The 15,585-nt window shown below is 38.8% G+C and overlaps 1 protein-coding gene across 3 annotated transcripts in view; it reads left to right on the top strand.

Annotated features, from left to right (window-relative positions):
- The window catches only part of LOC149207042 (uncharacterized), a 268,887-nt gene extending 261,507 nt beyond the window's left edge, over positions 1-7,380 (top strand). For all 3 annotated transcript variants that reach the window (XM_089395651.1, XM_089395650.1, XM_089395649.1), the window contains 2 exons: positions 6,889-6,990; positions 7,187-7,380. In XM_089395651.1, the coding sequence (XP_089251777.1) occupies positions 6,889-6,990; positions 7,187-7,306 (222 nt within the window). In that variant the 3' untranslated portion in view covers positions 7,307-7,380. The remainder of the gene's footprint in view (positions 1-6,888; positions 6,991-7,186) is intronic.
- Positions 7,381-15,585: the final 8,205 nt, after the last annotated feature.

Genomic DNA, 15,585 nt, shown 5'->3' with positions numbered 1-15,585 from the left:
ATCAAATAGATCATCAATTTTATGATCCCGTAGTTGACTACATGGAGGGTTTTTTCAGTTTGAATTTTCATCCATTTTTTCGCTGTGGATACAAATTACATCATGAGTTGCCTTTGCCACTACACTGCCCAATTTTGATTTTGTTGAAGCATAGTAAAAAGCCACGTTATTTGAGTAACCACTGGATTGGTTGCATTGGCATTTGTGTTATTTGATTGAACAATTATTTCATCAATTTAGGATAGGTTGGTGTGCCAATAAGCTCAACACTCTGAGCATGTTTTGTAGCAACTTTTAGTTTCAATTTACATTTTCAGTGTGGTACAATTTACAGGTTGTAGGGTTACTGGTTGGTAGTCGCCCAATGGATCAGGCCTCTAGTCTATATGGGGTTCTTGTTGCCATCTATGATTGACAACATCCCTGTGAATCCAACTGTTATCACAATTTTAGTTGTTAATTTTTAAAAGCGCTAACAGTTTCAGTGTCAGTGTCGATTTGTAAATAAAACAATGTTAAAGCGCTAACAACAGGAGTGCCAATGCCGATTTGTAATAAACATGAGAGTGCCAATAATGGGGTTATCAACATCTATCATCTGCAGAAAAATGATTAATAAGAATACACTGACAACAAGAGTGTCAGTGTTATCAGGTATTGGTTGATAGCAGAAATATCAGTGCCAAATATAAAATTTTAATTTCAATTTTTCAAATGCGCTAACACATTCCACGTCAGCAACAAAATAATAATTATTAAAATTAAAAAAGGAAAATGCGCTAACAATGGGAGTAGCAGGGCATTTCTGTAAAAATGGCTAGTTAAGACTCTATTTTTCCTATACAACACAGTAATTTCGGGCACGCTTTCCAAACAAATGAGAACGAATTTTACGAAACCGAAAGAGGTTTTTGTCCACAACAGATCCATTTAGAAAAACCTCTCGGTTTTCTAACAACCATCATGGTTTTGGATTTTCGAAGGGATCACTAGACCCTATTTTTCAGGATTTTGTGATAAAAAAGCTCATGGACATTTGTTGACTTGGATGCCACCTCACCAAATTTGACTTGCTAATCCTTAATTCCAGCCATGACTCTAGCAACAACATGATCTTTAGATGCAAATATGGTTGGAAAGTTTTATATGCATGTATTTGGGATGTACACTGTGATTATTTAGACTTTGTAATTAAAGCTTTGCTAGAAGCTGGTTTTTAGTTAGTCTGTCTTATCTATAAAGACAGGGATTGTATAATGAAGAAGGATTGGGAATACTTTGAAGATCAGACCTAGTGTATATTATTTTGATATTAATAGAACTTACTGCAAGCAGTATTACAACATGTCAGAGATTTTATGTGTTGAAGGTTTCGAGTCAGTTTCTTATGGTGTTTTTCCTATTTCTTATTCAAAGCTTGAATCCATTGATCTTCAGAAATTTGAATAAAGGTTATGAAATAGAATTCTTTGTAAATGCTCTGTTTCAGGTTATCTAGATTTCCTATATGTTTTTCAACTTAAATGCCAATTGCAGAATTCACATGGTTGCTCTGTCTTTTGTTGTTTACTTCTACTTTCTCCTTCCATCTCTCATTAATGATTTTTCGAAGAAACCTGCAACTATCTTGCCTCTGTTACACTGATTTGTATGGCTTATAGCTAGTGTCTTTGTATTAGAGCCTCCATGTCCAATGGTAGTATTTTTCACATAGCCCAACGAAAATCAATCATTTTTTGATAAATTTGGCCACAGGACTCAATTGCAAACATATTACTATAGTGACCTAGAGTAGTTGAGTTTTAGGGAGAGATCCCTATCCAAGTTGAAGGGCTAGATTTCAACCTCAAAGAGGTTAGAGGTTACCTTAGAGGTTTTCCCGCAACCGGGTTTCCTCTAAAAGATAACAATAAGGCAAGACAAGGTCATTGTTAGCATCATCATTAGTGTCATAAATTGGATCCTTGTATAATGATGGCAGCACATATCCCATTTCCCTTTTTTTGTATGAAGAAAATCACAAATGTTAACCCCCAAGGAATTAATGGGATTACCTTTTTCAAAGTCTTCAGAAATTACATCTGTGAAAAGTGTGGAGCTCGCCTCAACATCACTTGCCAAAGTGTCATCTTCAACACGATCCTTCCTGGACCATCTTGAAGGTCACTTTTAATGTGTTCATCTCGATGGTCCAGAAAGGACTCTTCATTTTGCTCATGGTATTCATCTTCATCACAACCTTGACTTCTTTCATTAATAAAATGATCAAGAGGATCAAGGGTGATGTTTTCTTTTGGATGGCAATGACTTTCTTCAACTTCTTCAACATAATTGAGGAGAACCTCCTCTTGGAGAGCCATGATCAAGTCTTGAAGGACAACTTCAAAATGACGCAGTGGTCCCCAATACTTAAGAAAGTTTTCAATGAATACCTTAATTGAAGGGATGCTTTTAGATCTACAAGAACTTTTAAGCCAATCTCTTTGATCAACCCCAAAGGAATTAATGAAAATCCTCATGAACCATGTTGATCTCTGAAGTATACTTGATAAATTTCCCAACATGATCCACAGTTGAAGAAGGATCACCATCGAATTTTGGGACATTTGTCATGGAACTTGTATCCCATCGATTTGGATATCTGGGAATATTCTTGTCATCTAAAGCAGGGTACATCTCATGTAGATCCCAAGGAGCCATTGCCTTGAGTCTTGCATAGCAACCAAATGGGGAGTTGCTAAGGTGAATTTAAAATGCCTTAAAGGATGCCCTCCTCACCCTACAAGCATTGAACTTTGAAGTTGAATGAAGAACTAGGGCTTTGTTCTTCCAATGGAGTCGTCAGATGAGTAAATATATCCTTCTCTATGGGATAAGCTCAATCAATGAAATGAATCTTAGACTTCATATTTCAAAGAGGTTGACCCAAATCCTCCCCGACAATGGCACAAAAAATCTTGCCTCAAAACCTAGCAAGTAAAGGGACAACAATGGGGTGTGGCCCTCTATCACCACAACCTCGACCTCTTGCTCTTTTATGGGATTTTCACCATTAGGGAGGCTTCCCTATAGTAGGTCACTTATGAGAGATATGCTAAGTCCAAGGGATAAGATGACAAGATAGGCTTATAGAGGACAACTCTTCTTAAGGACAAGGCTCAACAAGCAAGATAGGGCAATTTGCATCCACCAATGTGGCCTATTTAGGGCATAAATGATCTAGGGCTTGATAAATAACAAGCCTAATGGATTAACCTAGAATCACAAAGCCAAGAAAAGCCTTCCAATCAATGAATATCAACAACCAATGGAACAAAAAGCCTTCAACAAGCCCCAAGTTAAAGCCTAGGGCAAAACTAGGGTTTATCTAGGGTAAGATAAACCTAGGGCAAAGGATTTTTCTTTGAAATGGATGGATTAGCCACCAAAAAGGGGTTGATTTTGAGGCAACGAACACTCTTTTCAATGTTGAATCTTTCCACTAGCAAATGAATTCAACCCTAGCTAATTATATTAGGAGAGAGAAAATAAGATTTATGGTGAATTTTGTAGGTGATTAACAAGGTGACAAGGCTAGTGCCTAGTCCTTGGGATGATGGAGTCTATGGGAGTGAAAACTATGTTGACTTGGTAAGGAGTAAGGGAATAATGAAGCCCTAGCTTTCAAAACCCTAACTATTACTTTTGTGAGGGAACAAAATCACTTGGGAGAGCTAGTTTAAAGATACACCAAGGGGATTGCCATTCACATTCTACTAGTGAGTAATGCATACAATGCTATCATCTAGATTTCATATATTGATTTTCAACAATAACTAGCACAATAGGAACCCTAGATAATAAATCATTCCATACATTAGACATAAGAACAAAAATTTATCAAATTCAATCCACACATACAAGATAGAATGCATGTACAAGCCTTTATTGTTCCAAAGTAACATATCCAAGACCAAAGAAATAGCTCCAAATAACAAAGTACACCATAGAGTCACATCTCCACAAGAAAACAAGATGGTTAAAATTCTCCAAGAGGGCCGAAATGGTCACCAGTGATGATCCAATACAAATGAACCTATCCTCAATTTATATGAGGATTAGGACTAATTATTAGCTTACAAAAGCCCCTAAAACAAGTTTAATGCTAAAATGTACTTGGGTTACAAGCCAACCTATTAGTTTTATGAACTTATGCCCTAATTAGCCCACATGTGTGAGCCATAAGCCCTTTGGGGTTGATGTCATCCAATGCAAGTGCTCCAAATGCCATGTCCAATGGTGATGAGGTTCCAAAATGATGTAGATGTATGTGAAGTCCATGATTTGAGGGTTGGCCCCCAACTTTACCTCATTAGCTCTTGTGGGGTCCCAAGATCTAGTCGGTGTGCCACAAAGTGGTCTCGATGGGTCTCCAACTGCGAAATAAGGCCTCCTTTGCTCCAACATTAGGGGGTTCTTAAGTGCAACAAGCCCTCCCTAGTCTCTCAATGTGAGACCATCCTCATCTGTGCTTTGGATCAACTGTTGCTCATCAAGTTGTGTGAAGGTCAGCCTAGGGACATGCTGGGTCCAGCTGTGTCATCCTGAAGAATCGTCAAATTTGGGTCAAAGTGAATGAATGCCCAGGGTGCTAGAGGTGCTCTAGAGCATGTGTCATCTAGTGATGATGCTAGGAGGCTAAAAAGTCTCAACGTTTCACCTATTTGTGCCAATATACTTCTTTGGAGGGCTTGGGTATCCTTGGAGTAGGTGCCCAAGACTTGGGCTGTTGGACCACCTGATAAGAACAACGTGGATTCTAGCGAAAGCAACAAATCATTAGCGACCAAGATCAATAATGCATCAAAGTGAACCAAATTTGAACGTTAAGGGTAGTTTAATATTCTAAACAAGGATCCCTTTCCAAAATCAAGACCCTAATCTTGAAAAATGTTCTCCCCCTAGGTAGTGGTGGCTAAAGGTCAACCCTATCAGGTGCTTCCAACCCCCAAGGGGAAGTAACATTTCCTTGGTCCACCCTTCGATTGATGGGTTTTAGTGAATAATGATGATGGAAATTGAGGGGAGAAGACTTCATGGCCAAGTGCCATGGTCAAAGGGACCAGCAGATGGGGATGTCCACATCGTAAGTGTATAGATGTGAGGAGGGAGCACTCATGGAAACATGAGTTACTAGCTCGGCCTTGGTTCCACCCCTCTTATGCACCATTTACTTCTTGTTTTTTCCTTGTATTACTGCTTATAGCTCAAAGGTTAGAGCTTGTTTTGTATGATGTAGCAGTTTTATTACCCCTTTAAGATGAGTCAGTTTATCACTCATCGGGGTTGGGATATGCAAGGGTTCCTTCTTTTGATGTAATGGAGCAACATTTGCTCAGTAACCAGGTGATGGAAATACGAGTAAGGTAGAGCTCATGCAAGGCTTTTGCCCATGCGTTAATCTTTATGTCCATGGCAATCTTTTGCATTTTGATTTTTCATTCTTTGTTTTGTTGTAGCCATGATATACTCTTTCTATTTCATTTAGCTGCATCAACCTCCCATGGCTAAGTTTCCGAGCCCTACTCAAAGTGTGTGAACATATGAAAGCCAAATCTCCAAGAACCAATGGCAAGTTGAAACTGAAGAATGGAGGTGAGAAATGGGCATGTAATTTAAGATGGAAAGTTTTAATTATGATGTAGGGAAGATGGAACATGCTATCTCAATCATGGTTTTCCAAGTAGTGCCCCTCCTATAACCCGAAGGGCCTTAAGGGTGGTCCCACTGGACTAGGATCAAAGAGTAACCCCCCAAGTAAGGTGAGAGAACAATATTATGGTCAAGGTCTGTCAATCTTCCAGATCACCCCATTATCCATACTACATGCCCAAAAAATAAACAAGTATAAAGAACCCAATTGCAAAATGATCAAAGTACGTTTTGAATGGCAGCACACCTTCATCCATGTGTTCATGCTAGATGGGTGAGAAGCAAATGGCTGATGCAAGTGGAGGAGATATATGGCATATCATCAACTAATGGTGGCTGGAAAGGGCTGTTGGCTGGCTAGCTGTCAAATGTAGGAGAAAAGTTTTCTCCGATGGAGGTTACCCATGTTGGTGGGTAATAGAACCAACCCAATATTTCATAGTATATCGGGAAATGGAAAATAAAGTGCTCCATCTCAGTTTCCTGCATACGACAAAGCTGGAAAATCCTCTTCTCCCATGGATTTGAAGCTCCACCTCTATTTGTAGCTCATGTGAACCCACTTGAAACGAGCCTAGGAGGATCCTACATGTGTTCATCCAGTGCCAAGTGTAAAGGGGTCAGAGAATGAGCACGTCTCTCAACTCCAGGGAGTGCACTATTTAGAAGGCCATCTTAGGCGTCAACCCTCCTAGAGCGCTGAGCCAAGTGACCTGGATAAACTGCCTATAGATGTTATCTCTGATAACCTCATTAATCTCCTGCTTATTTGGTAGGAGATATCTAGGGGCACCCAAAGAATATCTAAAAGGAGGGAGTCAATCCATCGAGATGCCAGCTGACCGAAGAAGACTCGAGACCTCTAAAAACCAGTGTCTATGAAAGTATTGATCTGAGGAGCTTAACAATAATGAACACGTCAATTATAGAGAGATATTTCTTTGTATATGCATAACAACATATCTGAAATTGTTCTGTCAAAGCTACATGGGGCAAGCTGAAGTATTCTTTTATTTGTTTGTTATTTCTCAGCCATGGTATCATTAACTATAAATTTTGACTTTCTCAGGTATGACAGATTCAACTAATAAAAGGACTAGCATGGCTAGAGTTCTAAATAGTTTTTATTCTATTGTCATGAAACCGAGTTTTTATTATGTAGTCTTGAAACTGAATTTTGGAGTTGAAAATGTGCAGATTATGATAAATGCTCATGCATCTGTGTCTTACTTGCTCGCTGCTGTGGGCATCAATGTGTTTCCTTCAATGGCGCTGATATATGCTATATTTGCTAGTTTGGTAATCACACCTTCATATCATACTGCTCTTTATTTTGCTTTTAGAGATTTTTTGTTTGTCCATCATTTTTATTGCTTGGCTAAAAGTTTGTTGTAAGATATAAATTTTAAAGCTAGCCAAAGTATGAACATTTTTGTTTGGAGGAAACTATTTTTACATTTCAAGTGACATGGTTAACATTCTCGTGTTCTTGCAGCTTCTGTTGAACTGTGGATCATTTGTATTCTTGCTCCATGTCCTCTATGCTATATTTCTAAAACGTCTTGGGATCAAGACTTCCATGTCACTTCCTAGATGGTTGGAGAGAGCAATCTAGGGAACCTGTTTATTGCTGGGACTTGATCCTTTATGATAAGCCTCTTGGCAATCAACAATCCTGATGTGCAAACAGATTATGGTATGTATGTCAATTCAAGTCTGGCTTTTGATTTCTTGTGAATTAAAATCCAAGCATCATAATTTTTCTGTAACCTTCATTGTTAACTATGTCTTGCTTCATGTTATTTTTCCATCAGCATAGCCCAACCTCCACACGACCCCATCCCCAGGCCTTGCCCACCTGCATACCCTCTCTAATGGCAGACTGTCTAGTAATCCGAACTAGAGAATGGAAAAAACAGCAACAACAAACAGGTGAAGATAGACAGATGCTGCAACAGAAAACAGATTAATTTAGAGACCCACTGACATAGCCTTGGAGACAGATTTCCTGTTTTGCACGTAACAGATTAAAAGTCAGATGTAGCAACTGGAATTTCTTGAAAACAAAAACAGCAAGCTTCACTCAGAGGTCACTGACCTCAAACAGCTGGTTTTCAAAATGAAACATCAAAAAAACAGGGGTAGCATCAGATGTGCTCTAACCACAGAATTTGGTGGAGAGGTTGGGGCACATGAGATCTCCAATACCCAGAAAGGGTTTGGGCAGATTCTAAACAGTTCAGGGGATATTAAAATAATTAATATTTTTAATGGAGTCCCTAAGACTAAACTTTGGGAAAATAAAATATTAATGTGTATTAATATGAAACTATGTTAGAATGGTCCAAAAGACATGGATCAAGCCAGATCTAATCTTAGTTGTTGATTACGGACTTAATCTCGGTCGTTGATTTGTCAACGAGAAAAGTATAAGAGGAGGCTTGAGGGTCACTTGGAGAACACACTGAGGGAGACCAGTTAGTTCAATTTCTAGAGTGGGGTTTGTTGAGAAATTGAACCAGTGGTCTGGAGAGCAGTTAGGAGGTAGCAAGTACGGAACAAAGAGACGGGAGATCAGCACAGAGGCAGAAGAGGCAGATGCAGGGCCAGAGGAAGCCACGCAGAGGCAACAAAGACTGCATAGAGCCAGCAAGGCCTGCGTCATCCATGCAGAGGTTGCAGGAGTGACGCAGAAGGCCAGAGAGGTTGCGCTGAGCCTCAGTAGGTTGACGCAGAGGGTTTTCAGGCTGACGCAAAGAGTTTCAGGTTGACGTAGAGGTTAGTAGGGCCTACGCTGGGTTCAGAAGAAGTGCTGGAAATTTGTCTATTTGTGGGTAAGCCAGTTTGGCACCCTGTTGTACTAAAAAATTGCTAAATAATAAAATCCTCCTTTGCTGCACCGGTTTTTCCACATTGGGTTTTTCCAGGGACATTAGTCCAAAATAACTATGTCAATGTGTGCATATGTTTGTTTCTGTATTATGGTGTGATATTTGCATCAATATTTATTTTAATGTTTATTGAAGTAATTTCATGAATGACTTATGATGAAATAAGTAGGAAAAATAAATCAGTTGCTGCAGTGATAGAATTTTCACACATGCACCTACAAAACACTTTTGGTGACCTATTGCCTCAAAATCTAGCAGGTCTTGTGAGATGCTCCACAAGACAAAATCCAGAGTAAGACACAACTATGTTACTTGGGAGCGGGAGTGGAAGCGGGAAGCGGGAGCAGAAACGGGAGTGGGAGCGACCATTTTCAGAAGCTCCCGGTTTGGGAGCGAATCCCGGAGCGATTTTTTAAAAATATATATATATATATATATATATATATATTTTTTTTTTTTTTTTTTTAATTTTTGATACATATATGTCAACAAAAACATGTAGAATGATGAATTAGACATAAAAAACATAAAAAAACATAGATTGATCATTGATCATTGAACCATATCACATCAATGATCAATCATCTAGAAATTATAATCTTCATCAACCATGTCCACAAGTTAGTAAAATACATATTACAATTGCAACATATTGAGTCTCGTGAATCATGATTCATCAAATTCAATCTTAAAGTTTCAACTTCAAGCTTTCAAAATTGAAAATTCAATATATAACATTTATCATCATTGATCACCAAAGTTGTACTTGCGAGCTAAGTTTAACCATTACAAGAAGTAATATCTTAGATATTTCTAAGTCCTAACATCTAACTGTTAACATGAAATGAAATGTTATAAAATGAAACATGAATAATGAAATGAAATGAAACAACTTTATTCTTTCACGAAGCATCATATTCATAATTCACAATCATTACCAATGAGTTATAATTGCCAACTTCAAACTTCAAATTTTCATTGTCACAGTCATATATTGTTTACAAAAAATATCATTATGATATGAAAGAGTCAAGAGTCAAGAGTCAAGGACTCAAAACTCAACAGTTATGAAAACTAAAGTCTAATAGAAACTAGAAAAGACAAGTAAACTGTAAATCTACATGTGGCCCTTGCCACAAGAGTCTCCAGGAGTATAAGCAGGTCGTGGTGGTCTTCTAGGAGTCTCCTGCACAGACCGACGACCAGAACTAGAAGGCACATGCCCTCCATGTGAGGGTGTAGATGGAGGTGGCCACAGCAAAGGAACAAGACTCGGACCTCGAGCACTGCTACTGGATGGTGGAGGTGGAGGTGGCATGGCTGCTGCAGCTGCTTCATCTTCATCCCTTATAAGTTCCTCTTCCAGTTCTTCAAGATGTACAGTGCCATCCTCCAAATTGTCATCCTTTGGGTGATTGTCCCAAATTTTATATGTGGGATCCTCATAAGCCCGATCACAGTAATGACTCAACAACCTCAAGTTGTAGTGCACATAAATCAAGCTTTCTGCTCGATTTTCATTGAGTCTGTTTCTTTTCACAATATGTATGTAGCTGTAGGTGCTCCAACACCTCTCTGCAGCAGAGGTATTTACAACTTGTGAAAGAACTTTTTTTGCCGATTTTGGCAAAAGTCCCTGGCCGCCATATGTTTCCCACCATGTGAGAGAATTAAATCTATTTCTGTTGTCCATTGCATGGAAGTTACCAAACAAACCAGTGCCACTGAAGTATTTGCCTATTTCAAGGTGCACAGCTGCACATTCCTCCCTGTCAGGTATCAACTTTTCTAATGCTTGCTAATATCCACTAGTTACCTCTGGATCTAAATGGGGTTTGGTCCTAATCCCACCCCCTGGTGCAGGTTGGCCCAACCAAGATGTAGAGTAGTATTTTGGCGTAAGGATATACGCCAAGCAATGTAGTGGAAGATTAAGTCTATTCCACCGTTTACACACACAATCATGAATCAGTTTGTACAAGTTGGGATCTCTGTTATGAACAATATCTTTTATTTGCCCCAACATGGTATCCATTTACTCATACACCTTGCCAATCACTGGTTTGTCTATATCTGCAAACCGAATCGTGTGATAAATGGGCTTGGTGAAATCCAATACTTGCCTCACACTTGTTCAAAACTGACCATCAAGAACGGCCTCCTCCACCAGTTCAAAACCTTCCCTGTCAGCTGCATTTGTAGCCCTTTCCTTTAATACCTGCAAATGTGGACTTGATACCATGCTAGCCAATGACTCTCTTACCTTCAAAAGGTGCCTGAAGGTGAGGTAATAGCTACCAAATCTGGTCTTCGCAATCTTCAACAACTCCAATCTCGAGTGATTGCGGAAAAGGCCATGGGTATTGCTATGATTTGTAATAAATTTTATCATTTGTTTGCCTTTCTTGTACAAATCACCAATTCATTGGTATTGTGCATTTTTGTTCTTGACAGCATCATGCATCAGAAGGTTCAATGTGTGAACCAAACATCCAGACCAAAATATGTTGGGGTATTTATCCTCAATAACTGCTCTTGCTGCCTTACAATTAGCAGCATTATCAGTGATGACTTGGATGACATTGTATGGCCCAATACGGTCAATTGTTTCAAGTAATGCTTTTGCAATGTTGATGGCAGTCCTGAACTTGTCTGAGTAATCATGTGCAGTTAGAAAGATGGCACCACTAACATACACAGCAAGAACATTTATCGATGGCTTGCCTTTTACATTTGTCCATCCATTAGATACAATGGACACCCCATGGTCAGTCCAAGAACTTGTCATTATATTCAAAGAATGTGATATTTTTGCTTTTTCATGATCAAGTCCAACGGTTCTTGCCTTGTCATACCTAGGGCTCTTGTATCCTTTAGGCGCATCATTTATGGTAGAAACCATTTCGTGCCAATAAGGTGAGCGAAGAACATTGAATGTTATCCCACATGCATAAAGAAATCTGTAGACCTTTGAATCCACATCATTCCTACACCCCTCATCAAGGAAATCTGATATGGTTCTACGCCTTAAAGATGATGACCCTGTGCCTCCATATCCACTGCCTTGGGAGGATGCTGAACGAGTTCTTTGTGTTTGTGGTTGTGAGCTTGGTTCAAAGAAACCCCTTGATTTTTTTGATTTGTATTAGACTTCCTCCTCTTCCCTTATGTATTTGGCTCTATCCGCTGCTCACACCGCTGGACAAGTTTTGATTCCTATTTGTTTGTCTCCATCCCATGGCCTTTTCCCGCAGAGGTGTTTTCTGGCACGAGTGTATGAACCTGTGTAATCATTGTTGCAATGGGGGCAATGAAATTTAGTGGTTCCACCCCCTCTCCCTGTTTCAGCCCTGTTAACATATTTCCACAATGGGGTTTGGTCTTGTTTAGTTTTTTGAGAGTCATGTTCACCCTCCTCCAGCTCCTCCTCACCGGGGTTTTCATCAATTCGACTTTCTCCAGCTTCTTCATCCCCCTCTTCATTTTGGCCCCTCCGTTTCCTACTCTCCAGCACCATAATAACCATAAAAGGGACCAAGAAGAGGAAAATGCCAAGAAATATAGCCAAGTCCATGGTGTTTGATATTTGTAGGCTTTTGAATCTGCAAATTAATTTAATTTATTTAGATTAATTAATTTAATTTAGATTCATGATTTTTAAACTAAATAAAATTAATAAACTAAATAAACTAGATTAAACTAACTAAATTACTACCTAACTAAATTAAACTAACTAAACTAACTAAATAACTAAGTTACTTACCTCTTTGCAGGCTTGCTCCTTGCTCCTCGCTCTCCTCGCTCCTTTGCTCTTGCTCTCCAGCTCTAACTCAACTCATTCAAGTGATAATGAAATATTTTTAGCCCCATTGGGCTTTTAAAACTATATATATATATATATTTTTCTTCTTCTAAATTTGATTTTTTCCGGGTCCGCGGATTTTTTTTCCGCCGGATCGCTCCCTGCGCCGCTCGATTCGCTCCCGAAGTGAAAATTTATTGTTCGGGAGTGGTTGGGAGCGATTGCTCCCGGGCTGTAATTTTCATTCCGGGAGCGACGCTCTCGACAGTGCTTCCTAAATTGGCAGGGAGTGAAATTTTTTTTTTCGGGAGCGCGCTCCTGAGACGCTCCCGCCCGGAGCGCGGATTGGGAGCGGGTTTGAAGGGGGGGGCACTCCCCCGCAACATAGAGACACAACAAAGAGGTGGATGCCACTATCACCTCAACATTCCACCTCTTGCTCTTCAATGGAATTTCATCACATGGGAGGCTTCCCAATATAGGTCACCTAAAAGATATTCTAGGTAAAAGGTTCAAAGGTGACACTTCCAATAGGCTTAGTCGAGGTACTCAGGCTAAGAACAATGCTCAATTCTATGTGATATGTTAAAGCTTACCTATGAAAAGGCCTATAAAGATAGACTTGTAGCCTAGAGTTTTCAATGTATACTTCAACAATAGCACAATTAGGCATACAAGAGAGAAAAGGTTAGATTTAATGGTATGGTCAACAACATGAGAGGCAAACTATCAAATGACCCTAAGTTGAAACCTTAATGCATAATTAAATTTGTCCAAGCACGAGAATTGTTGAGGGTAGATGACATCAACCTTAGTGAAAGACTTCCAACAATACAAATTGCTAGATTTTGATATTTTAAGGCTCAACAAGGTAGAAAAACCTCCAATCACCTCCATGCTCATGCCCTAGTTGAATTAAGCCTCAAGCCTAACCCTAGCAGCTTGCCTTAAAGGGCCAAAATTTTAGGAGAGAGAAAAAAAAGGTAAAATTTTATAATTTTTGACCATCAATATGGATTTCAGTGTTATCACTCGAAAATTTCCTGGCTGTGAAGGGAAATTACTGAGGTAACCTGAAACCAATCTTTCAGATTGGAAGCTAGCCCTTCCAACCCAAAGAGGGCTTTCTCCAAAACTCAGTTACTCAATGTTGTTGAATTGTGTGCAACGGAGGGAGAAATTTCCCTAGAAAAACATTCTATGAGTTAACCCTGTTCACCCTTGAAGCGAATTATTTCTCAAGTGCAAATTATTTTTATAAGTGCAAAAGTTATTTCGAAATTGTTTTATAAAGTTATTTTGACGTGCAAAATAAAATCACTTAAGTGATCTAATTCGATATGTGCAAAAATGGATCACTATAGGAGCTTCCAAAAACCTAATTCGAGTTAGGGATTTTGTCTCAAATATTCCTATATATTGAAGAGAAGCCTTCATTTGCAACACATTGGGTTCTTTCTCTCTTGCTTTGGTGATCTAGCTCTCACATTGGTGACCAAGCCCTCGCATCAGTAATTTATCTCTCTTATTGTTTGCAGATCTATTGTAGATTTGCTGATCTAATTATCAGTGGCAGATCTCTTATCATCATTGGCAGATCTGATTATTAATGGCAGATCCCTTATCATCCTTGGCAGATCTCTGATTATTAGTGGCAGATCTGATTATCAATGGAAGATCTCCTATCATTAGTGGAAAATCTAATTACCAGTGGCAAATCTCTTATCATTAGTGGAAAATCTCTTATCATCATTAGCAGATCTAATTATTAGTGGCAGATCTCTTATCATTAGCAACAGATCTGATTATCAGTGGTAAATCTCTTATCATCATTAGCAGATCTGATTATCAGTGGCAGATCTCTTATCATCGTTGGCAGATCTTTGATTATCAGTGGCAGATCTCTTATCATCTTTGGCAGATCTTTGATTATCAGTGGCAAATCTCTTATCATCACTGGTGATCTTGTTCGCATTGGTGATAAAGCCCTTGCATCAGTATTTTATCTTTCTCACTGTTAGCAGATTTATTGGAAGCCTGTTATTTCATTTCATCATTGGCAGATCTATTGGAAATTTCTCTCTCACATTTCTGGAGATTTCTTTCTTGCATTATTGTTTGACAGATTTTGTATTGTTGGCTAGATCTCTATCTTGTATTATCATTGGTGGTAGATCTCCCTTGTATCAATTTTTGCAGATCTCACATTACAAGTCTCATCCTCTTGCACCTGGAGGATATTTACTTATTATTTGTGGCCAGATCATCTTATTTTGAAGGCGTATTGTCTTGGATTTCTAGTACGCATTTGAAGACTTGTCTATCTCATTCGTGAAAGCTAATCTTCTTCTCGCACTTGTAATCTTTGCTGAAGGATTAAGGATTTGTTATTCTACATTTGTGATCAGATCTCACACTTCAGAAGATCTGTCCTAAAGGGGTAATGTTGTTGTCATTGAGAAAAGGGTTTTGTACTCTGCTTATGTATCTCTGCTAAACATTTTATGAATATCTACTAGAAGAATATTCTTAAAGGGGTCTCCCCCACAGTGGGGTTTTTCCCTGGTCTTGGACCAAATTTGTTGTCTTACTATTCATTGATTGTCTTCTATATGGTTATTGGTTACTATCTGCACTTAAATATTGAAGATCTAAGATAATTAATTCCAAAATTGCAAAATTCAACATGGTATCGGAGTTGTGGTGAAGATAAATTGAAGAATAGTAAGTTGAAGGCAATTATCTTCTAAAAGACCTTATTTGCTGCTCAAAATACAACAGTAGATCAGTTCAGATGGCTACATCCCTCTTCAAGGACAGCGAAAAATTGTTAGGGGCTTCAAATTATGCTGCTTGGAAATTCAGGTTGGACACAAATTTGGATGGAGAAGATGTTCTAGAGTATGTCCAAGGAGGTGTACCCCAGCCTCCTGAAAATGCCCTTGCTGCTGCTAAGTCAAGATACAAGAAAGGTGAGATCAAAGCTCACAAAATTATTATTGATTCTTTGAAAGATCATCTTCTTACCTGTATCTCCAAATTGAAGACAACTAAGGAAATGTATGATTATTGTTGGCATGTTTGATGTCCAAAATCTGAATCACATCCTTGACCAGAAGAAGCAACTCAAAGATATCAAATTGAACAAGGGAAAATCTATTCAGTCTTAATTTATAAGGATTACTAAACTCAAATACCAAA

This window comes from Pinus tabuliformis, chromosome 1_2 (genome assembly GCF_031772625.1).
Source record: "Pinus tabuliformis cultivar Carrire ecotype Pingquan chromosome 1_2, CPIR1, whole genome shotgun sequence".
Taxonomy (NCBI): Eukaryota; Viridiplantae; Streptophyta; class Pinopsida; order Pinales; family Pinaceae; genus Pinus; species Pinus tabuliformis.
Note: the sequence above shows the minus strand (reverse complement) of the source record. Positions and strands in the feature narration are given on the sequence as shown.